At 36.8% G+C, this 24,022-nt stretch overlaps 4 protein-coding genes across 6 annotated transcripts; 3 read left to right on the plus strand and 1 right to left on the minus strand.

The window, feature by feature from the left end:
• The first annotated feature begins 916 nt into the window (after positions 1–916).
• On the plus strand, positions 917–12,388 carry LOC136219860 (pyruvate, phosphate dikinase, chloroplastic). Of its 2 annotated transcripts, none has more exons than XM_066007419.1 (21): positions 917–932; positions 1,168–1,581; positions 2,359–2,415; positions 3,210–3,443; positions 3,579–3,716; positions 3,913–4,075; positions 4,204–4,439; positions 4,545–4,673; positions 4,856–5,035; positions 5,140–5,277; positions 5,411–5,575; positions 5,655–5,816; positions 5,908–5,997; positions 6,275–6,413; positions 6,645–6,822; positions 7,223–7,352; positions 10,929–11,057; positions 11,150–11,287; positions 11,386–11,463; positions 11,877–11,968; positions 12,062–12,388. In XM_066007419.1, the coding sequence occupies exons 2-21, from the start codon at positions 1,276–1,278 to the stop codon at positions 12,102–12,104; spliced, it is 2,925 nt and encodes a 974-aa protein (XP_065863491.1). In that variant the 5' UTR covers positions 917–932; positions 1,168–1,275; the 3' UTR covers positions 12,105–12,388. The 2 variants fall into 2 exon arrangements, with proteins under 2 accessions (XP_065863491.1, XP_065863492.1); XM_066007420.1 differs by lacking the exon at positions 917–932 and adding an exon at positions 1,047–1,167 and having other exon boundaries at positions 1,262–1,581.
• A 3,940-nt stretch (positions 12,389–16,328) lies between these two features.
• On the plus strand, positions 16,329–19,227 carry LOC136219863 (uncharacterized). Its single transcript, XM_066007423.1, has 4 exons — positions 16,329–16,858; positions 16,930–17,031; positions 17,316–17,442; positions 18,484–19,227. The coding sequence occupies exons 1-4, from the start codon at positions 16,652–16,654 to the stop codon at positions 18,690–18,692; spliced, it is 645 nt and encodes a 214-aa protein (XP_065863495.1). The 5' UTR covers positions 16,329–16,651; the 3' UTR covers positions 18,693–19,227.
• A 124-nt stretch (positions 19,228–19,351) lies between these two features.
• Positions 19,352–23,822, plus strand: LOC136219861 (uncharacterized). Of its 2 annotated transcripts, XM_066007422.1 has the most exons (5): positions 19,352–21,094; positions 21,175–21,382; positions 21,452–21,581; positions 21,668–21,775; positions 23,692–23,822. In XM_066007422.1, the coding sequence occupies exons 1-5, from the start codon at positions 20,214–20,216 to the stop codon at positions 23,715–23,717; spliced, it is 1,353 nt and encodes a 450-aa protein (XP_065863494.1). In that variant the 5' UTR covers positions 19,352–20,213; the 3' UTR covers positions 23,718–23,822. The 2 variants fall into 2 exon arrangements, with proteins under 2 accessions (XP_065863494.1, XP_065863493.1); XM_066007421.1 differs by lacking the exon at positions 23,692–23,822 and having other exon boundaries at positions 21,668–23,277.
• On the minus strand, positions 22,922–23,680 carry LOC136219864 (protein DMP2-like). The gene has a single exon (XM_066007424.1). The coding sequence runs from the start codon at positions 23,657–23,659 to the stop codon at positions 23,102–23,104; it is 558 nt and encodes a 185-aa protein (XP_065863496.1). The 5' UTR covers positions 23,660–23,680; the 3' UTR covers positions 22,922–23,101.
• Positions 23,823–24,022: the final 200 nt, after the last annotated feature.

A 24,022-nucleotide genomic window follows, 5' to 3' on the forward strand; every position in this document is an offset into this window, starting at 1 on the left:
TCTTAATTACCAAGTTTACTTGGTGACCACACCTAGCAAAAATATATAAAACAATGATTGTAAATATTAATTCCTTAATGAGAATATGTTAATCTTGTGATTCACTCATTCAAATTATTATCAATCTTTCGAGTTTTTTCTATTAAAATGCTAATGTTGTACTTTCCAAAAAGACGAATTTACCCTTCCTACATTAATAATGAATTTAATGTGATTGTCTGGAATTTGATAATAGGAGTTCATGCACTACTCAAATCTATAATATACTAGTATTTATTTTCCTTTTATTGCTGAAAATAGTCTAAATATAGCTTTCATTAGTGATTTAAAATTAAGTCGCTAATAGATGTTTGTTACACTTCTGATAGTTGAAAGGTAGTTTTTTTTTGTTTATAAAAATAGGAATCTCAACTTTTTGAAAAATAGTAATTTAACAAACAATAAACCGTAACAATAGTAAAAACAACAATAAACAGTAAGTAAATCAAATTGTTTGATCAATAATAAAATACTCGATAAATCTACTACTGTTTGCTTGCTGCTACTATTTGCTGGTTTAACACAATGCCTTAAAGAATAAGACCTAAAAAGTTGGAACCACCATTAACAGCAATTTTTTTTTTGACTAGCAGCAGCCATTCTGAACATTATCAATCTTATCATAAACTATTTTGATTTTCGCTTGATTAATGAAGTACTGTTCCAAAAAAATCAAATTCTTCAATTAAACGACAAGACGTAGGCAAACATTCATTTGCGTGCCACTCCCACAAGGATAAGTTTCCGATTTTACCCCACAATACGAGCAATTCTCAAATGATAATAGTTTCATCAACCGTCAAGATATGCATATCCAGAATAACACGCGGCGTACAACGCTTCTATCAGCAGAGCCACTGATGCTGCTCGTAGCGGGAAGGAGGGCATTATGGGTAATCCACGTATTTCCTTTGACTTCATTTACTTAAAGGTCAAACTATTGTTTGGCTCCAAGACGAATCAGTTATAACCGTAGTTTCTTGTCCACTCATCAAAAAGTTTTCAACCCTGTTTTTCAAATTATTATATTTAAATTACCAAAAAACGCCAACCGCCATTTCTCTTTTCAAGAAGCTTTGATTGGCTATTCACCACTGTGCACACTCCATTTTCTTTGGAATTTTTCAGGTACGCAATTTTGATCACAGTCTCACGGAGACAACACTTCTGTATATTATCGTGATTTGGTGAAATAAATAAAGCAAAAGCTATACATAATCAGAGGTGTGAAAAAGAATGCCATCGACTATGGAAGGATTGCTTATCAGTACCGCACCGGATGTGTGCAATAATAAGCAGAGAGTGTTCAAAGGGAAGTATGTGGATCAGAGTGATGTTCTTTTTCGGGAAAACTGTTCGATCTTAAGCTTCAGTCGTGGTGGTCGAGTTTCCGGCGGTGCTGTTCGGAATCAGGATAGTCGTATCTTCTCTAATGGATTCGGTAATTCCAGGTCTAAGAGATACGCCGAGCCTTTAAGCGGGAGAATCCGAGCTCAGGTTCTCTCTCCAGTATCTGATCCAACCGCACCAAGCACCAAAAAGGTACCTCGGTCACTGGACAACTATTTGAACTTCTGAGAGAGAGTGTTTTTCTTTTTTCTTATCCTTCAGAATTTGTAGTATAAGTGAAAAAAAATTCAAAGTCGATGATATTGTTAGCTGCAGCAAAGCCATAGAATAGTAGCTGGAAAGTGGAAGGTGAAGATTAATCGCTTTGGCTTCGCTGATTACATGATCATTCGAGATCGTGGATGTTATTCTAGCTAGGAAAATCGGTTATGGTTTCCGAAATTTAAATAGCTTTCCGTGTTCTGTTTTTGTGTAACAGTGATCGGAGATGGCAAGCTGAATACCTTAATTACTCAATTGCCAAAAAAATTTAGGGCGTGTATAATTAGTCTATTAGAAAAGCAGTAGGAAAGGGCAATATCATTGACATTGATTCTGATAACAATTATATAGCATGGGAATTGGAAGGAGACTACAATAATAGCTTCCCTATATGTCTAAAACAGTTTGTTTTGATTTGAACGACTAAAATTATCTCAACATCAACTCTAAAATTTACGTAATCCAGATCAAACAATGATTTGTAGCTCTGTACTCATCTAGCCTCAAGAGTAGAAGCTGCAGTATCAAATTTCAAATGTTCAAGAAATGATATTTCAGATTTTTATTTTGTGATAGACAGACAGCCTCCTTACTAATTTGGAAACTCTACATAGTCGATATTTTCCAGCTGATAAGTGCCTTTGAGTGATCAGTGCGCAGCTAATACTTCTTAATGAAGACTTATACTTTTCACCTCTTTTTACACAGAGAGTATTTACTTTTGGCAAAGGAAGGAGTGAAGGCAACAAGAGCATGAAGTCCTTGGTAATTCTCTTTCCTCTCCAGATCTAAGATTCCGGATCAAATTCAAAATATTATAAAAAATAAAATATTAACCATATTGATGTATTTAATTTGTGTAATGGAAGAGAGGAGGAGGATTTTTGGTAATGAAAATCAAAAGAAACTAGAAAGACAAAAAGTAGAAAATCGGAAAGAATGGAGAGGAGAAGAAGAAAATAAGTTAATAGCAAATAAATAGAAGAGAAGTTATGAAATTTGTAAATAAAGAGTCATAATACATTTGAAACCTTTTCTATTTCATAACTTCTGCCGTTTTTTGTGTTTTATAAAAGTTGAAGAGTCATTTGTAAATACAAAAGTTCTTTCTATGTACGTTTTTCAGTTTTTTAAAATTGAATTTTTTTTAATGATTCTATGAATCGACCGAATCGGATGACTCAGCCGATTTGGCCGAGTCACCACCGATTCGGCTTCAGGAAGGTTTGGAGTCGTACCATAGATACGACTCGAAATCTTCATGAATCGTATGGAATCATACGAGTCGACTCGTGACTCGTAGTATTCTAACAACTATGGTGTTTGCTGATTTCATAAGTTTTGATTTTCTCTCCACTTTTGTCATGCTAGTCAATGAGTACACTGGCAGTAAGCAGCTTGTCCAAATGTCATAATTTCCATATCTCATTGAATAGAATGTGGTTGAAAGCAATTTTGAGTGTCTTCAACAGCTGTTCAATACTTGTATTAACTTGAAAATATATATAATTCAGAAACCAGTTTATTATTGATAAGTTGTGCATGCGTGATTTGTATAGTTGGGAGGGAAGGGAGCAAACCTGGCGGAGATGGCAAGCATTGGGTTATCAGTGCCTCCTGGACTTACCATATCAACAGAAGCATGCCAAGAATATCAACTGATTGGGAAGAAGCTGCCAGATGGCTTATGGGAAGAAATATTGGAAGGCTTGCAAACTGTGGAAAAGGACATGGGAGCCGCCCTTGGCGACCCTTCCAAGCCTCTCCTCCTATCAGTTCGCTCTGGTGCAGCGGTAAGAGTGTACAAATATATAGAGCAATGACTCCTGGTACCATATGGTCAAATTTGGTGGTTAATATGGACATATGTAACTTTTCGAGTGTTTAGACCGATGTGCATACTAATTGAGTTTTCGTCCTCGTTGTAGATTTCTATGCCTGGCATGATGGATACTGTCCTTAATCTTGGACTAAATGATGAAGTGGTTGTGGGATTGGCTGCGAAAAGTGGAGAGCGTTTTGCTTATGACTCGTACAGACGTTTTCTAGACATGTTTGGGGGTGTTGTAAGTGATTCTTATCCATGCTGCTCGTAGATAGGTTTAGATTTTTTCAACTAGTACTCTTCATTTCAATATAATTCTTCAGGAACTCTAGGTTGACAAAGCTTTCGAGTTGTACCATACATATTCTTTATATGAAGTAGACCTGTCGCCTTTATCACTGATCTGACTGTAGAAACTTTATTTTTCTTTGTTGAAGGTAATGGGAATACCACACTCATCATTTGAGGAGAAGCTAGAAATCATGAAAAGTACAAAAGGAGTTGAGCTTGATACTGATCTAACAGCCTCTGATCTCAAAGAACTCGTGGAGCAGTACAAAAGAGTATACGTTGAAGCTACTGGTGCAGAGTTTCCTTCAGGTACCTAGAACACAACCAATAACATTTTTTTTTTCTTTTTATATTCTTTTGGAGGTACAATCGATGATATCCTATGCATACATAAATGAAACAAATGTTAACTCACTGGTAACCTGCACTGTTTGTAGATCCAAAAAAGCAACTGCTGTTAGCTATTCAAGCTGTTTTTGATTCTTGGGACAGTCCACGAGCCAATAAATATCGGAGCATTAATCAGATCACTGGCTTGAAAGGAACTGCTGTAAACATTCAATGTATGGTATTTGGTAATATGGGAAATACTTCAGGAACTGGTGTTCTGTTCACTAGAAATCCCAGCACTGGTGAAAAGAAGCTCTATGGGGAGTTCCTAATTAATGCTCAGGTTATACATATTGTTCTTGTCTATATCCAACCCCCAATTTCTACATAAAATTCTTCTGATATTTTGGAGAATTTTCTAATGTTTAAACACTGTGGCTTTGTTTAGGGGGAGGACGTGGTTGCTGGAATTAGAACGCCGGAAGACTTGATTACTATGAAAAATTGCATGCCTGAAGCTTACAATGAACTTGTGGAGAACTGTGACATACTAGAGCACCACTACAAGGACATGATGGTACAGTCTTTGTCAGGAGATTTCTCTTTATCATTCAACCATCTGTTACTAATTATAGAAAATTAAGTTAAATCTTTTCCCAACCGCTATATAGTGCCTTTTGAGAACATTTCTTTTAACTTCTGTGTAATAATATTTAAAAAAAGAATAAAAAGAAACTAAGTCCTCCCTGCTATATACAGGACATTGAGTTCACAGTTCAAGATAATAGGCTATGGATGTTGCAATGTCGATCTGGAAAGCGTACTGGTCAAGGAGCAGTTAAGATAGCAGTAGACATGGTTAATGAAGGACTTGTTGATACTCGTTCTGCAATTAAGATGGTGGAGCCTCAGCATCTTGATCAACTTCTTCATCCCCAGGTGCATATTTTATTGTGACCAATATCTAACATGACAATATTAGCTCTCAAAAGACATGAGAAAATGAGATATCTAACTCAGGGGACTAAAATTTTGTTTGACAGTTCGAGGATCCTTCTGCTTACAAAGACAAAGTGCTCGCCACTGGTTTGCCAGCATCTCCTGGGGCAGCAGTTGGGCAGATTGTGTTCAGTGCTGATGATGCAGAAGCATGGCATGCACAGGGAAAAAGTGCTATATTAGTATGTTCATTCTCCTTAGAGTATTAATGTCTTAGGCTGATGTATTCCCACAAATTCTAGGCAAAAGCTAGCCCATTTTGATTGCTTATTATAAATGAATGAAAGAGGATACTTATGAATCTGTATGCTTAAGGTAAGGACAGAGACAAGCCCCGAGGATGTTGGGGGTATGCATGCGGCAGCTGGAATATTGACAGCAAGAGGTGGAATGACATCTCATGCTGCTGTTGTGGCACGGGGTTGGGGAAAATGTTGTGTTTCTGGCTGTGCTGATATTCGTGTAAATGATCCTGAGAAGGTGGTTCTCTCAACACATGATATTCATTTCACTAAGATGAATATTTCTAAATTGCAAGTTTACTGTTTTGATATTCCAGGTTGTTGTAATTGGAGATATGGTTATCAATGAAGGGGAATGGATTTCACTCAATGGATCTACAGGTGAAGTGATATTGGGAAAACAACCACTATCTCCTCCTGCCCTAAGTGGCGATCTAGAGATATTTATGTCATGGGCAGACGAACTGAGGCGCATCAAGGTGCTATATTCCCTCAGCCTATACAAGTTTGCATTGCATTAATGTTTCTTAATATGAATCCTCTCTTCTGAATACGAATATGACGTTATAGGTAATGGCGAATGCTGATACTCCTGAAGATGCATTAACAGCAAGAAATAATGGTGCGCAAGGGATTGGACTATGTAGGACAGAGCACATGGTAACTACTACACTTATGCGCATCCTTAGCGGTTTATCAGAACAATATTAACAGACACATTAGACTCTACTTTTTAAAATGTTGCTGAGCATGTCAAAGTCTTTCTCAAGGTTGACCAAAAGTCTACTTGCATTAAACACTTGTCAATAATGAGTCATTCTTGTCTTCCAATATCGTTTGTGCATTTTCAATCAAATCCTTTCCATAGCTTTAGTATTATGTATCTTGTTATAGAAAGTATGACATCTTTTAACAGTTTAGTGTTGGAACGTTTTAGTTCTTTGCTTCAGATGAGAGAATAAAGGCTGTGAGGCAGATGATAATGGCAGTAACACAAGAGCAGAGGAAGGCAGCACTGGACCTGTTGCTACCTTACCAAAGATCAGATTTTGAGGGGATTTTTCGTGCAATGGATGGTATGTACTGATATATAATTACTTTTGGAACCAGATGTAGGACATAACTTGGATAGTGGATCATTGTTTTTTTGTTGCTTAGAAATTGTTTGATTATCGTTTTCACCTTCTTATATGTAATTCATGGTGCAAAAGAGCCTATAAGGCTGAAGTTCGATCTCATCAGTATGATCCTATCTTTTGATTTCTGTTTTTTTTGTTCATGTGTAAGATTAATTTCTGGCATTGCAGGCCTCCCAGTAACAATCCGACTCTTGGACCCTCCTCTTCATGAATTTCTTCCAGAAGGTGACATAGAACAAATTGTAGGTGAACTAACTACCGAGACTGGCATGACTGAAGATGAAGTTTTCTCAAGGATAGAGAAATTATCTGAAGTAAATCCTATGCTTGGTTTCCGAGGCTGCAGGTTGGATGTTTTTCCTCTGAGCTTATAAATCTAGTGTTTTATCAAAAATCTTTAATGGATAACTTGGTGAGAGCAGTCCAAAACATTGGCATAAAAATTGGAATGCAATCGGTGAGAATGCATGGTAGATGTGAAACTGTAAATTGCATCTCCCTATTAAGCGCTCTTTGGCAATGCTTCAGACTGTAAATTGGTCCTTATACTAAAGCCAGTAACCTATACATAAACTATTTTAGTAGTATGTCCAGTGTTATGCTTACAAGAAAAGATAAGCAGGAATTACTTGAGCACATAAATCTACATGGATATCTAACCAAGCTTATGAGCTTGAATAATTAACCCACCGAATCAAATCATTTGCTTTTTTTAAATAAGTGCAATTCTTTCAATCTGTACACAGGCTTGGGATATCATACCCAGAACTCACTGAAATGCAAGCACGTGCAATCTTTCAGGCTGCAGTGTCAATGACCAACCATGGAGTTACTGTTCTACCAGAGATTATGGTTCCACTTGTTGGAACACCTCAGGCATGAGTCTATTATCTCTCCTCTTATTTGCCTTTGTGTTTATTTTTAACACTAGTCTAAAAACCTTTCAAGTGTAAGATTCTAAAGTCTCAGTAATTCAAGTTCCACTTCATAAATGTCCTGAAACAAGTTACATGTAGGGTAAATTACATTCATGGCCCCTGAACTATAACGCTACTAATATTATGGGTCCTACACCTAATTTTTTGACATAAAATCCTTAAACTTTACATCAACAACAACAACAACAACAACAAAGCCTTAGTCCCGAAATGATTCGGGGTCGGCTAACATGAACCATCATATAAAACCGTGAAAATCAAGTCGTGTCAGCGACACAGATTCGCTCCCTCCACTCCGTCCTATCCACTACCATATTTTCCTCAATTCCCAATAAACTCATATCACTCTCGATCACCCTCCAAGTTTGCTTAGGTCTTCCCCTACCCCTCACCACTACATCCCTTTGCCACTCTTCGGTTCTCCTAACCGGCGCATCAAGCGCTCTACGTCTCACATGGCCAAACCACCTTAGTCGGTTTTCTCTCATTTTATTCTCAATAGATGTAACCCCTACTTTTGTCCTAATTATTTCATTACGCACCCGGTCCTTTCTCGTGTGACCACACATCCATCTCAACATACGCATCTCCGCCACCGACATCTTATGGATGTGGCAGTGTTTCACTGCCCAACACTCCGTACCATATAACAATGCTGGTCTAATTGCCGTCCGGTAGAATTTTCCCTTCAATCTATTAGGCATGCCGGGATCACAAAGGAAACCCGTAGCACTCTTCCACTTCGACCAACCAGCTTTAATCCTATGGGCAACATCTCCATCTACTTCTCCATCCGTTTGGATAATAGATCCTAAATACCGGAAGCAATCCGAGGCCTGAACAACTCTCCCATCTAGGGTGATTGTCCCTGCCTCCCTACTCCTACGGCCGCTAAACTTACACTCCAAATATTCTGTCTTACTTCGACTCAACTTAAAACCTCTAGATTCTAGAGTTTGCCTCCATAGTTCCAACTTCATCTCCACTCCTTCTTTCGTCTCATCAACCAACACAATATCATCTGCAAACAGCATGCACCATGGTATACCATCTTGAAGTGAACTTGTTAGTTCATCCATAACGATGGCAAAAAGAAATGGGCTTAGTGCGGAACCTTGATGCACTCTAATCGTAATAGGAAACTCTTCAGTTTTCCCAACACTAGTACGTACACTCGTGCATACTCCCTCATACATGTCCTTTATGATGTCAATATATTTCCGCGAAATGCCTTTCCTTATCAAGGCCCACCAAAGTACTTCCCTTGGTACCTTATCATATGCTTTCTCCAAGTCAATGAAAACCATATGCAAGTCTTTCTTCTTATTTCGATAGTGCTCCATTAATTGTCTCCATAGTTGATCTTCCCGGCATAAAGCCAAACTGGTTTTCCGAGATCTTCACCGTCCTCCTTAGCCTTTGTTCAATCACTCGCTCCCAAAGTTTCATAGTGTGACTCATTAATTTGATTCCCCGATAGTTGGCACAATCTTGGACATCGCCTTTGTTCTTATACAAAGGGATTAAGATACTTTTCCTCCATTCTGATGGCATCTTATTGTTTCTCCAAATTTTGTTGAAGAACGTCGTCAACCATTCGATTCCTCTTTCTCCCAAACATCTCCAAATCTCAATAGGGATGCCATCAGGTCCTACTGCTTTCTTCAACTTCATCTTACTTAATGCCATTTTGACTTCACCCTTTTGAATTCTCCGCAGGCATTCATGATTTATCATATCGTGATGGATACTTATATCTCCAACATCTTGTTGGCGATCTCCATTAAATAAGTCATCAAAATAGGACCTCCATCGTTCCTTGATATCCTTATCTCCAACTAGGACTTTCTGGTCCACATCCTTCACACATTTAACTTTTCCGAGATCTCGCGTCTTCCTATCTCTCATCCGAGCAATTCTATATATGTCTCTTTCCCCTTCTTTCGTATCCAATCTTGTATACAGATCCCGATTCACCTTTGCTCTAGCATCTCGTATGACCTTCTTTACTTCCCTTTTAGCCTCTTTGTATTTTTCGTAGTTCTCGTCACTCCTACATTTCCCCAATAGTTTATAGGATTCTCTCTTACTCTTTACTGCTTGTCGTACTTCTTCTGTCCACCAAGATGTGTCCTTACCCGGTGGCATGCTACCTTTAGATTCCCCTAGAACTTCCTTCGCTACTTCCCTTATACTATGCTCCATCTTATTCCATATCGAATCTATATCTGAATCCATATTGCAAGTCCAAATATCTTTTTTGGTCATCTCATCCACAAATTTTTGTTGATTCTCCCCTTGCAATTTCCACCACTTAATCTTAGTCTCTACTTGAGGTGTTTGTTTTCTTATACATTTCCTACTTCGAAAATCTAGCACCACTACTCTATGTTGGGTTGTCGTACTCTCACCAGGGATCACCTTACAATCAATATAACTCTTTCTCCAAGCACTCCTTACTAAGAAGAAGTCAATTTGGCTCGCATTACCGCCACTCCGATAAGTCACTAAGTGGGATGTTCTCTTTATAAACCATGTGTTCATGATACTCAAGTCATAGGCTGATGCGAATTCCAAAATATCATTTCCTGCTTCATTCTTATCTCCAAAACCATACCCTCCATGAACACTCTCAAACCCATCTCGCCTAGAACCCACGTGTCCATTGAGATCACCCCCTAGTACCATTTTTTCATCCCTAGGAACCTGTTGCACCACTTCCTCTAAGTCATCCCAAAAAGCTTGTCTTATAGACACATCTAATCCTATTTGTGGCGCATATGCACTAATGACATTCACAACCTCATCCCCTATCACTAGCTTAACACTCATAATTCTATCGCTCTTCCTAGACACCGCTACTACCTCATCAATATACTCCCTATCAATAAGAATACCTACTCCATTTCTACCCTTATCCTTTCCTGAGTACCAAAGCTTATAACCCCAAGGAGCTATCTCTCTAGCCTTGGCTCCAACCCACTTGGTTTCTTGTAGGCATAATATATTTATTCTCCTCCTCTTCATAACATCTACAATTTCAGCTAATCTTCCTGTCAAAGAACCTATGTTCCATGTCCCAAAGCGTAACCTACTACCCTTACCCCTACCATTACCGTGGACTAGCTTATTTACCCGCAACCCTTGCATATTTGACACCACCCCTGGGTCCTGGGGTGGCGCGCCGCTTCGGGGCGACGACCTAGCAACCCTTGCACATTTATCACTACACCCGGGTCTAGGAAGTGCAGCGCGTCGCTGAGTAGGGAACGCCCCAACGGTATTTATATTATGGTTCATGTCATAAGATGTGGCTAAGTTTTACGCTGGCCGCCACAAACCTACCGCAACCCTCCTCCTTTGTCCGGGCTTGGGACCGGCTGTAAAGGCCACCAAGTGACCCTCAGAACATTTTTTTTTTTTTGAAGAATTACTAATTGTATTATATGTCTTACATGTATTCCTAGTTGGCTTCTTGTGATAAACTATAACAACTGGCTTTTACCATTAGCAGGAATTAGAACATCAAGTGGCATTAATACGTAACGTTGCAAAGAAAGTATTCTCTGAGATGGGTGTTACGTTGAGCTATAAGGTGGGAACAATGATTGAGATTCCTAGAGCTGCTCTGGTTGCAGATGAGGTATGTTAAGTTGAAGGTTACAAAGGAGTAACCGGCAGACCAATGAAGCAAAACAGATTTTCCTTACTATTTCTTCTATTTGATAATTATAGATTGCGAAAGTAGCAGAGTTCTTTTCCTTTGGAACCAACGATCTAACGCAAATGACATTCGGGTATAGTAGAGATGACGTTGGCAAGTTTCTTCCTATTTACCTATCCCAGGGCATTTTGCAAAGTGATCCATTTGAGGTTAGTAATAGTGTCATACAAGTCATTTAAAGGAAAAAACAACGAAAGCCGTTTGCTTAATAGCTTAAACATTAACAATACTGAAATTTTGTTTGCAGGTGCTTGATCAAAAAGGTGTAGGTCAACTCATCAAGATTGCTACAGAAAAAGGCCGTGCAGCTAGGCCTAGCTTGAAGGTTAGTACTTCAAAATATTGCATTTGCAAGTAAGGGTGTCAAAATGGATTGTCATATCATACTTAACATTGCGTACTCATGTTAAGTGATATATATATATATTCATGATATATATGTATATTTCATACGACTATATATGATATTAATACAACAAATGGATCGTGTGTTCATCATGTCATAATCGTGACCCTCTATAAATCGTGTTGTGGTAGGTAGCCTTATTTGCAAAGATTTATTAGTGCTGGAGCAGACACATTTCTGCCATCAGTGATGCAGAGAAAATATATGATAGAGATTCCCTGACAATTGATGACAATTCATCACATTTTATGTAATTAGGCATGGATAAAGTAGCAGTCCTAGCAGCTAAATAGTTCGAGTCATATTTGATTGACATAATGCAATGACAATAGGTTGGAATATGCGGAGAACATGGTGGGGAGCCCTCGTCTGTTGCATTCTTTGCAGAGACTGGACTGGACTACGTTTCTTGTTCTCCTTTCAGGTCTGAATTTGCCATTTGTGTAGTTAGAGCTGATACATATTATAGACAGAATTAGGCCAAAATCCTGATTTCTATTCACTTGATTCTGGACAGGGTTCCTATTGCAAGGTTAGCGGCGGCACAAGTTGCTGTGTAGAAGAGAACTGAGGAGTAGCTTCTCAGCCAGGTCACTCGTCTCTTTGTGCAGTTGTAAATATCTATAATAAAAGCAACTATAGTTGAATAAGAAAAGTTATATATATATGTACAAAAGAAAATAAGAAAGAGAAAGGAAGTGAAAATAAAGATTTGACTCCTCATACAGGGCCAGAGAAAGCCCTTATTCTTCTGTATATTTATTGTCAATGATGTGACAAACTGATAATTGATGTTGAAGAGAGGTATGTATATGTAATGTAAAAGCACTCTGCATTTTGTACATATTGTTGTTCATCATTTCTCTGTAGTTTTGAAAACCAAACTGGACTGGGTGGGTTTAACTAGATTTGACTCGAATTGATCACTGGTCCCGAGGATATAAATCCGTTCAATCCTTTCCAACAAAACCAAGTGAGTATTCAAGGCGTTCCAGAGGACCCGAGAGGATGAAAGGTGTCATCAGAGGAACATCGAGAAGCAAAACAGGATCCCAACTGACTGGTGCCGACCCGCCCACATTCTGCCTTCTGCAGAATGTTTGAGATCACCGATCTCAACCTACTCCAACTGGTGGGAATTTTCAGCCCAGCCACAAGGCCTCCATTTGTTCTTCCATTGAGTTAGAATTTCATTATCTTCATGTGGGCTCAACTTTATTTTACTTTCTAAAATTTACAAGTCCGCCGTTAAGTTATATTTTTAAGGGTAAATTCCAAAAAAAAAAACTCTTGTGGTTTCACTTATTAATAAAAAAGGATCTGTACTTTTTCTTTTGATAAAATGGAGATTATGTTTAAGACCGTTAATCAAAACGCGGAAAAACAGTTAACCCCGTCAATTGGGCTGACGTGGCAGAGGGTATTTTTGTCCAATTTTTTTTTTCTTGGATAAATTAAAAAAAAAAACTCATGTGGTTTCACTTATTGACAAAAAAGGATCTGTGTTTTTTCTTTTGACAAAATAGAAATTGTGTTTAAGACCGTTAACCAAAACGCGGAAAAATAGTTAACCCCGTCAACTGGACTGACGTGACAGAGAGTATTCTTATCCATTTTTTTTTCTTTCATATAAAAGGCCTCCCTTCCCATCAACAATCAATCATCAATTCAATTTGGGGTTTTTCCCTAATTTCTTCATAGATTGGACAACCCTAGAATTCAAATCCTTAAAACCATTCATTCTACTGCATTACAAACCAAGATCATGAGTTCAAGCTCTAATTCATATAACTGCAAGCACTTCGTGGATCAAGGGCATGAAGTTAAATGTTTTTGCGGCTTCAGAACTCCAATACGAACGACATGGACGAAGAAGAACATCGGAAGAAGGTTTAGAGGATGTGCAAGATATCCAGACTCATGTTCAAGTTGAAGGAAGGCCTTTTATATGAAAGAAAAAAATGGATGAAAATACTCTCTGCCATGTCAGCCCAGTTGACGGGGTTAGCTGTTTTTTCGCGTTTTGGTTAACGGTCTCAAAAACAATCTCCATTTTGTCAAAAGAAAAAGCACAGATCCTTTTTTTGTCAATAAATAAAACCACGTGGGTTTTTTTGGAATTTATCCAAGAAAAAAAAATTGGACAAAAATACCCTCTGCCACGTCAGCCCAATTGACGGGATTAGTTATTTTTCCGCGTTTTGGTTAACAGTCTTAAACACAATCTCCATTTTGTCAAAAGAAAAAGTACAAATCATTTTTTTTTTGTCAATAAATGAAATCATATTGGTTTTTTTTTTTTGGAATTTATCCTATTTTTAATGCTATCTTTCCTTTAAATTTCTTTTTATATCTTTGCTTTTCTTTGGGAGTCAAGAGTTTTAATGTAGGTTAGAGTTGGGGGAGGTAATGAAATAGAAGGGGAAGTAATGGAGATGCACTTTAAAAGGGTTGATGGAATGCAAATAAAAGTTAAAAGGCTAGCTTTTAAAAAGTTTCTATTATATCCATTAACTCATTCTAGAGGTGTTTTTTTTTTCTTCAAATAAAACACTTTCTAAACAATTTTTATTTTAAATTTTATGTTGTCCTAAAATATTGTTTCTTTTTTTTCCATTTGAACTAAACTCAACTTCGTTTTTAATTTTTTAGAGACATAAACTATAATCGACATTCTTTTTATTTTGAAGCAAATAATTTTTCAAAGTCTATACGATAAGAAAAATAGCATTAAACTATAGTCGAGTCTTAGGAGCGGTCTCTTGCCAAATAAATTGGTAGGGGAAGGTTTGCTCCCAGTACACCCTTGTGGTGGGACCCCTCCTCGGACCCTCGCTCAGCGGGAACGCGTAGTGCACCGAGCCGCCCTTTTTTTATACGACAAGTAAAATTTCTTCCGGAAAAACATGTGGTATATGGTTGTTATCATCTGGATATTGATTATCATCATCTTCCATACTTTTTTTTTGGTAGAAAAGGAAAGGAAAGCAAAGCAAAACAAGCAACTACACCGGGATTAGCTTAGGAAAGCTAACCCCAATCTTCCATACTTATTACTCCTTGACAAGATTAATAAATTTAAATAATAATACACAATCATTAATTAATTGTTTATTTATTTTCGTTACGAAAAAAACTAATTGTTTAATTTGAGAAATATAATATACAAAATAAAATAAAAATTATTCTATAAATTAATAAATAAATTTATCAATAAATATTAATTTATCAATAAATTAATAAAATATTCATTTATCGATAAATTAATAACTCTGTATCAGACAATAATATCCATTTATAGAGATTTTACTGTACTAATAGATTTTATTGGAACTGACAATTATCGTGTTGGAGTCGTGTTCGTGTCGGTTCGTGTTAAAAAGAGTAAACCCAAACCCAACCCAAAAACTTTCGTGTCACAATCGTGTTAACATGTTCGGGTTAAATGTCAATTTCGTATTGTGTTTTGTGTTTTCGGGTTATATGCAATTTTATTATATATATTAATGATAACTTTTAAAAATATAAAAAAAATATGGTACTATTTTTAAATACTTTATGTCATTTTTAGATTAGTATGTTAACACTAACTATTAAAAGTCCGTTATATCATATTATGAGATCATGTAAAGTGTTTATAACAATTTAGGAGGTTGGAATCATATTTGCAAATAATAATTATAATTTTATTATTTTTATTGATAAAGTGACATATAAAAACACAAGAGAATATAATTTTAAATATTCATGTTATTTCATGTCATTTTCGGGTTAGCATATCAACCCTTACCCAATCCAAAAATTTGTATGTCTGTTTCGCGTCAACAAAAAAATGACACATTATCTACTAAACTAAAACCAAACACTGAAATTACGTGTCGATTTTGCGTCGTGTGTATTTTTTCCACCTCTTAAAAGTTTTACTATACTATGGTAGGTTTTAATGTACTATCTTTTCTATTAATAAAACAATTTACATTTGTAGTTGCTCGAGCCTTGATGATATGGATGATGGGAATTGGCTGGTGCAGATTATTGGTATTGCTGGTGTGAAATATGTGAAGGATCTGGCGCTGGTGTTTTGGACGGTTTGGACTTAACGGAACCGTATTATCTGGGAAGGCAGGTGTAGTGACCCGCAAACAGCTATGACAACAACCTGACTTATATTTTCTTCCAGTGAACATGCGAGGGTGGTCAAGAGACTTCAGTTAAGCAGGTCTACTTTTCCGAGACGGAACAACTAGACGGGATGGCAGCGACCAGATGCGAGTTGGTGGAAGTGCAATCTAGACGGGTTGGTTTTTGCTGAGACAAGCAGGTGCGGCCTGGGTGCTATTATCAGGAACAACGAGGGTGAGGTGGTTTCGTTTTGCAATGCTCACTACAATGGGGTTTTTGATCCTGGGATTGTGGAGGCCATGACACTTAGACGCACTTTGATTTGGCTCGCCTCATTGCACCTTCATCAAGTGGTGGTGGGGATGGACGCACAATTTATCATACACAAGTTATAGTCGAATCAACAGGATATCTCTGATTTGAGAGGTATTATCAAGAGTGTAGGGATCTTTTAGCTCAAAACGGTGATTTTCATATAGTTTTTATTCCTAGACCTGCGAATGAGACAACTTATACAATTGCAAAGCAAGCCTGCAGTTGCAAAGCAAGCCTTATCCTATATTAGCTGCTATTCCTCCTCTTCTATCCTATTTGGTTAGAAGCAATTCTTTGTAAGGATTTATCGGGTATTGATGAATAAAGTTGTATTTCTTTACCCAAAAAAACAGTTTACATTTTTTCTGAAAAACTAACACTATACGACATAGTTTAGAAGGTCAAGTTACGAGGGTCACGGCTTCAACAACTGGCAGCCTGTTGATTATTTGGCCACTTCTGATCTAGATTCTAGCATACCATCTTGGCATTTTCCACGAAAACGATGTCGTCCCGTCTGTGATTTCGTCCTCTACCTGCTTCATATTTGAACACTAAACCCTAGAAGACGAAGAAAACAGCAAACCCCTTTCCGCGCATCTCTTTCCTCCAGTTTTTACGGGGGTGAAGACTGAAAGCTAAGAACAAAAACTGAAAACGGAGAAAAAGAATGGCGATTGAAAGTTATGTAGTGGTGCACAATATAGCAAAGAGGCACAACGTTGGCACATTAGCGCGAAGCGCCACTGCCTTTGGCGTGACGGAGCTGATACTTGTAGGCCGCAGGGACTTCAATGCCTTTGGTAGTCATGGTTCCACATCTCACGTCCGATTCCGCCACTTCCACTCTCTCCTCGACGCCCGCAATTTCCTCAAGGTTTATTTAAACTTGCAATTTCTGGTTTCTACTTTCTTATTTCGGATTGTGATTGTATGCGTTATTTACAGGAGAAGGATTGTGATATTTGTGGTGTGGAGATCGCTGATGGTGCTTTGCCTGTCAATGAACATCCTTTCAAAAAGAGCACAGCTTTCCTCCTTGGAAATGAGGTGATCAGATTTTGGATCTAATAATGATTTCCTTGTTTTCTGTAATAATGTCAATTTTGTTCTTCATTACTCCAGAATACTTCAAAACTGAATGTTTGATCTTGGTTGGTTTGCTGCGCTGCAAATTTCCCATTTTCCCATTTTATTAAAGAAATGCACTTATGCTACTTGTCTGACTTAATGAATGACAATCGCACATTTGAATCTTTCATTTGAATTTTTGTTGAAGAGGATATTCTGTTTCAGACTTTCAGTTACACCATTTGTATTATTCACTTCTTCAGGGATCAGGCCTATCTGCTAAAGAATGTGAGATATGCGACTTTTTTGTGTATATCCCACAGTATGGGTGTGGCACAGCCTCATTGAATGTTACAGTGGCAGCTTCCATTGTTTTACATCAGTTTGGAGGTAACTTACTGATTAGAGCTTACTAATATGACCAAGTTATAAGAAATTTGTATATTTGTTTATGCAGTCAGTAAGAAAATTGACTTTTGCATTGAATTTATGAGACTGCTTCATATAACTTGCTGAAAGAAGTTGCACTCCATTTATGAGGTTTTTGTTTGTCTTGTCCAACTTACCCGTGTTTGTTTGGAGTCTTTTTTTTTTTTCTGTAAAATCTAGTCCTGATTGCTATGCTTTTGTTTTATTGCTCAGTGTTTTCATTTTGTAAGCAGAGTTGTCTCAGATTATTGCTACTGCATTTTTCGCATTCAAAAGTTTATTGCTCTCTTAATGTAATGGCATGCGATGCTTATTCAGAGTAGTAAAAATTATCATTTAGTTGTTAATAACTTAAAAACCAAGTTTAATGCCAATGTAGTTGTGATCAACTATTAGGATCCCTTTTCTTGATTTTCACTATTTTTTAGTTCCATTCTTGGGATCCCTTTTCAATTATTTACCCGAGTCAAATAAGGTCGTCCTTTCATTCTAGTGTAAGTGTGTAACCTGTAAAATCTCCTACAGAACTTCCATGGTCTTGTGAATTATTAGCTATTTTGCTGTTAAGAACATGGATATACATCTGATAGCTGCTTTTGTTTTGAGGTACGATAAATATCCAAAAGGATATTCAGTAAATAGTATAAGTAACACTTAATTTCTAAAGACAATTCAATAATTTATAAACCATTCCTGATGTGGCATTTGTAGAAGTTCTTTATTACCTATGTTAGGCAGTTTGTACATTTGGTACAAGTTTTTGAATTTTACTCTCCAGTACAAGTTCATGCCTTGTTACTTGTGTATTCAGTTGCTCATGTCTACATTTAGGCTTTGCCTTCTGTATCTGTTTTTTTTTTCCTTTATATTTGTTAAATATGTTTTGAAATAATCATACACATGTAGTAGGCAAGAAGCTTAAAGAGAAATAAATAAAGGAAAAAAATAAGATTATAGTTCTGTATGTAATTAGTCTAAAGTCTAACTCATGGTTGCATTCAGTTTGGGCAGGGTTTTCTGAGAGAACCCGGGAGGGAAATAAGTTCATTGTGGCAGATAGACCTATGAAACAGGGGAAATACTGCACAGAAACAGAGGAATCAATCATTGAGGAGAGAAAATCTAGAAAAGAACATGACGGATTCTTTGATGAATTGAGAAATGGGGATTCAAACTCTAATCTTCTAGATGTTTTGTTTACTGATGAGTAATTGAGTTCATAGACGTCATTTCCAGCCTGATAGAACTCAACAATGTTATAAAATCCTGGTGTTGTGAAACCGGTTGGTAGATCTTGAATTCTCAGTTGTTATGGGGAAGCTGTGAGTAGCAGCACAGCCAGTCAGTGGGGAGAAAAGCTCAAGTTTGGTGAAATGCCATTGATTTACCCCAGTTAATGGAATTTTGATCATGTAGTTTGAATCTTACAGATTAGCTTGTCAGGAAGAAGAACCTTAATTGTAGCAAACGGTAGAAACTGTGTATAATCATGAATATCCAAAGAAAGTATTAACAAATCAATGTGCATGTGCAAGGGAGCATTTCAAAATATCTCCAACTCAGTAGACTGAACTTCATTGTTTTCTTCCTTCTCATCTATTACCAATAAATTTTGATAAGTGTCTCGCCTGTTTGTATAGCCTGCAAATTAGACACCATTATAAACACACTTCAGTATATTTTAGGGGGGAAAAGCCTGATTAGGCACCTGTATTTGTGCATTTTTAGTGTACTTTTATTTTGTAAGATTCATTTTCTGCAGTTTTATTTATAAGATTTCCCTTTGTGAACATTGCCCCTCTTATTAAAAGGGAACCTTTTTTTTTTTGACAATTTATGTTTTATAAAGGTGTAATATCTATATCTGGTTACAATGAGACTCACCTGTGAAGAAATGTCTTTATCACCCGTAGTTGAGGCTACAATAGTGCACGTCTTATTTTTTATTAGCTTGCCCATAAATAAAGTAAAGCATGTGTACTTATCCCCCTTCAAGAGAGCAGTCTAATTCCACTATTGCATGCCAGCAAAAGTTCAAACAGTTGTAAAATTTTTATGGATGTATTGCACTCAATATCCAAAAGACATGTCACTGTCACTCACCTGTTCTCCATTGAAGATATAGTGCACTTGTAGTTGGGCCCTCATTCTCATTATGGACAAAAATTCTATTAAAGGTATACATAAAATATTCTTAATTATTGTTCATTTCTTCATAGTCAACCTGGTTATGTATTATTGCTTCATCTTTACATCCCAAGTCAACATTTTAAATTTTAGGTCTTTAGGATTTACATCAGATCTAGACCTACCAAAGAAAATTTATTCAGTTGTATTCATACGCAAAGCAATTGTTAAGTCATTATAGTCCAAAGAGACTATGAAAAAGTCCTATTTGATGTCTCCTTCCACATGGTGGAATCCAATTATAAGAAAGCAAAAATTTGAGATTCATTGGTAGCAGTTAGGTCTACTTTGGAAATGAAGCTCATTAATGTTCTTTTTCAACCTCTACCCCACTTTTTGGAGCAGTTGGAATCCATCGTTGTCATTTTAACTACTTTCTCACTACAACTTTGTTTCTTTTTACACAATTAATCTTGTTTTTTCCTGTCTATCTACCTAGTTCTAAATTGACTAATCTAGGATCAAATTATGGTGTGGTGAAACAAAACTAGTAGCCTGGAACTTGTTACCATTTTGAGAAAATATCCTGATTCTTGAGATACCAAATGTTAAGTAGAGTTGCCAAGAAATTGCAGCAGCTGTGCTCTGGAATAAGGCGGCTATTTTCGAGACGACCTAGAGCAAAAGTTATAATAAGAAGGTTTGGAAAATCCCCGAAAGATCGATGTAAATGGAAACCAGGAATCCATCAATCTTCTCTTCATTTGAATGGCAAACAGGGTCATTCTAATTCCGAAAGGCGGATTCGAATTGCCACATTCAATGTTGCCATGTTTTCTCTTGCTCCTGCAGTTCCCAAAGCTGAAGAAGCAATTGTTTTTGGCCAAGAGAATGAAGAGTATGTGATGTTCAAGAATGCAGTTGAATTGGATACTAAAGCCAAGTCATTGAACTATCATCCCAAGAGTATACTCAAGCAGTCTCCATTGCATTCCAGCCTGACAAATGATGACAATCTCTTGCCACAGAAGAAGGCCTTAAAACGGAAGGTTTCGATCAATCTTCCCGACAATGAGATATCATTAGCACATAGCAAATTACTTGGGTTTGTAGGAGACGAAAGAGAAGGATCGTCCAACATTATAGCCAACAGAAATTATAGAAGTAGTGTTGTGTTACGGTCACCTGTGTGCCTGCCTGCCAATTTTTTGAGTCAATTTGCAAGCGAAGATGATGACTTGAAAAGCAGCAGCAGAAGAAGCATATTGGAAGTTCTTAGAGAAGTGGATGCTGATATATTAGCCCTGCAAGATGTCAAGGCAGCAGAAGAGAGAGGCATGAGACCTCTGTCTGATTTGGCTGCTTCCTTGGGGATGAATTATGTGTTTGCTGAAAGCTGGGCACCCGAATATGGAAATGCCATTCTATCCAAGTGGCCTATTAAGAGGTGGAGAGTTGAGAAGATTGCCAATGATGAAGATTTCAGGTTCTCATTCTGTTTACTCTTACTGAATCAAATCAAAATCAGTTCTCTTATAATAGGAAATGTTTTTTTACATGATGCAGGAATGTGCTAAAGGCCACAATTAGTGTTCCATGGGCAGGAGAATTGGAATTGTTCTGCACACAACTTGACCATTTGAATGAAAACTGGAGAATGAAGCAGATGAATGCAATAATACAATCAAGCAACTCTCCACACATATTAGCAGGCGGCCTCAATTCACTGACCGGATCAGATTACTCTCCGGAGAGATGGATGGACATTGTCAAGGTAAAATCTTTCTATAAACCTGATTAAAATTCCTTGTTATCTTCCTCTAATCAGATATGGGTATTTCAGTACTACGAGGACATCGGAAAGCCGCGGCCTAAAATCGAAGTAACCAACTTTCTCAAGGAGAAACAGTACATAGATGCAAAGAATTTTGCAGGGGAATGCGAACCAGTAGTCATCATTGCCAAAGGCCAGAGTAAGTATGCAACATTTTGTTTGTCTATAATCTCTTGCTTCCTTCCTTTTGAGATCTCAAGATTGATTGTTTATGACTTAATCTAGATGTTCAAGGAACGTGCAAGTATGGTACACGAGTAGATTACGTTATGACATCTTCAGACTCACCATATAAGTTCGTTCCAGGGTCATACTCGGCTGTTTCATCGAAAGGTACCTCTGATCATCACATAGTTAAAGTTGAGATTACAAAAGAAACTAAGGATCATCAAGGAACTAAAACTACACGAACCCAGAAAGATAAGCAGCAGAAGGTTGTTAGAATAACCAGTTCTTGCCCTTCTAATGGTATATGGAAATTGAACTGAACACCTGAAAATTCCTTCATTCTTTTCATTGCTATTGTCTTTTATTGTAAATCATAATACGAAAATTCCGGTAAAGATGAATAGTTTATATAATATTAGATATATGTTTCCAAACAGAAATTAACTAATTTGTTTGTTAATCCTGATATTGCTTCTTATGAGAGCAGTAGTGTAATAGTTTAAGACCATAGTTTTCAAATTGAGATTCGACTCGTGAATCGAAATCCACATCGGTTCAGTTCAAATTCATAATAATATTGTAAAAAATAAAATATTTACCATGTTGAACTGGAAATATTAGTCTAGAAATGCAATTTTAATATTAAAAAAAATGAGATCAACCAAATAGTTACAATTCAAATCTAATGCAAATACAATCCTAATAAAACTAATTCACAAACCGGACTCTGTTTAATAATTTAGTGGAGATGGAGAGTTTGAGCTTCTTACTCTTTTTTTTTCTTTGCTGTCAACTTGTTAATGATGGATTGCAACTAATTTGAGTTGTTGGTAACTCAATAAATAACAATCGAATTAGAGAATAGTGGATTTAGTAGTTAGTGTTGTTTGAAGTTTTTGGTGGACACCGATGAAGATCGACTTGAAATAGAGCTAAATTGAATCGTATGATTCAAATCGCAAATCGTAAGATTCTATTACAATTAGATTCACCCTATAGATTCGGTTCGGAATAGTATTGAATTGAATCGAATCATACAATTCGAATTGTGTGAATAGTAAGATTCTAACAACAGTGTAAAGACACAAAAAAAAAAAAAAAAAAAAAGGATTTCGTGCCATTTCTTGCATTATCTTTTTTTTTTTTTTTTTGATAGTAATTTCTTGCATTATCTTTGAGGCTAACCATACGTCAATGACTTCATTTGTATCTTTTGCTTGCATTTACAATCAAGCAAAAAGAGTTGTGTCGTTTTAGTGAAAAAAAAGCATAAAAATTGCATGAACTTCAAATCAAAAAATGAAACACATATTCAAAGGAGATTGATTACATGATATTCATTATTCCTTTACTTTATGAATCAATATTTCACACTTTCCTTACAAACTTTCTGTAACAAACTAGAAAAACATACAAACAAACAAACACAAAGGTCCTTAAAACATTGTCAAACAATAGCCTAATGAGTAACAAACTATACAATTAAACACACTAAGAGTCCTTAGAAGATTCATTCGCAGGGTAGCCAATTCCATGTCTTCTATTAGGGAAAATCATGAAAACAGTACCGGAAATCGCACCGATAACCGGAGGCAAAACCATGAGGAGAGTCTTCTCAGTAGATTCAAAAGAAGGGTAAAAACACTGAACTGTATTAGAATCCAAAAGAGAGACAACAGCAAACACAACAACAGTTAAGAAAGAATGAACAAAGTCACCAAACTTAAGCTTATAGCTAGACATATCAACCGAACCACCGCCATTAGAACCCGGCCATAACCCTTTCTTAGTTGCAATCCCATAATGAACCTTTCCATCACTCCCAACATAGCTATCTGTGAAAGTAGAGAATGCACATGAAAAGCCACACAGACCAATCAAAATCCCACTTAAGTACTTATGAACTGTGGTGCAGTGTCCATTGTTGGTTAATACAGGATTGAGGAACTGGAATATGAAAACAGTTCCTGTTGGAAGGAGCTTGAGGAGGTTTCCAATTCCTGTAAATGTCTTCTCTTTCATTGAGTTGTTTGAGCTTGATTTCGCCATTTTTGTGTAATTTGGAGATGGTTGAATTGCAGGGGTATATATAGGAGAATTGAATTAATGTTAGTGTGGATAAAGAGAGGAGAAAGTGTTTGCTTTTACGTGAAATCGTGTGCAACTGAAAATGGGTTTGCTTTCACTCTTCGAAAGAGATTGGACTTGCTTCTTGTGTAATTTAAACTGCTAATTAGAATGTTAACTAATTTAAATCAGTTTTTTTCTTATTTTGGTTCTATTTTAAATGTATTTGAGGAAATCTATAAGTTATATTTGTTATAAATTAGAGGATAATCCAACTAAAAATGAAACAATAAATGATATATCAAATTGCTTCACAAAGTCAATTTGGTGTGAGTCTAACTGCAT

This window comes from Euphorbia lathyris, chromosome 2, assembly GCF_963576675.1.
Source record: "Euphorbia lathyris chromosome 2, ddEupLath1.1, whole genome shotgun sequence".
NCBI lineage: Eukaryota > Viridiplantae > Streptophyta > Magnoliopsida > Malpighiales > Euphorbiaceae > Euphorbia > Euphorbia lathyris.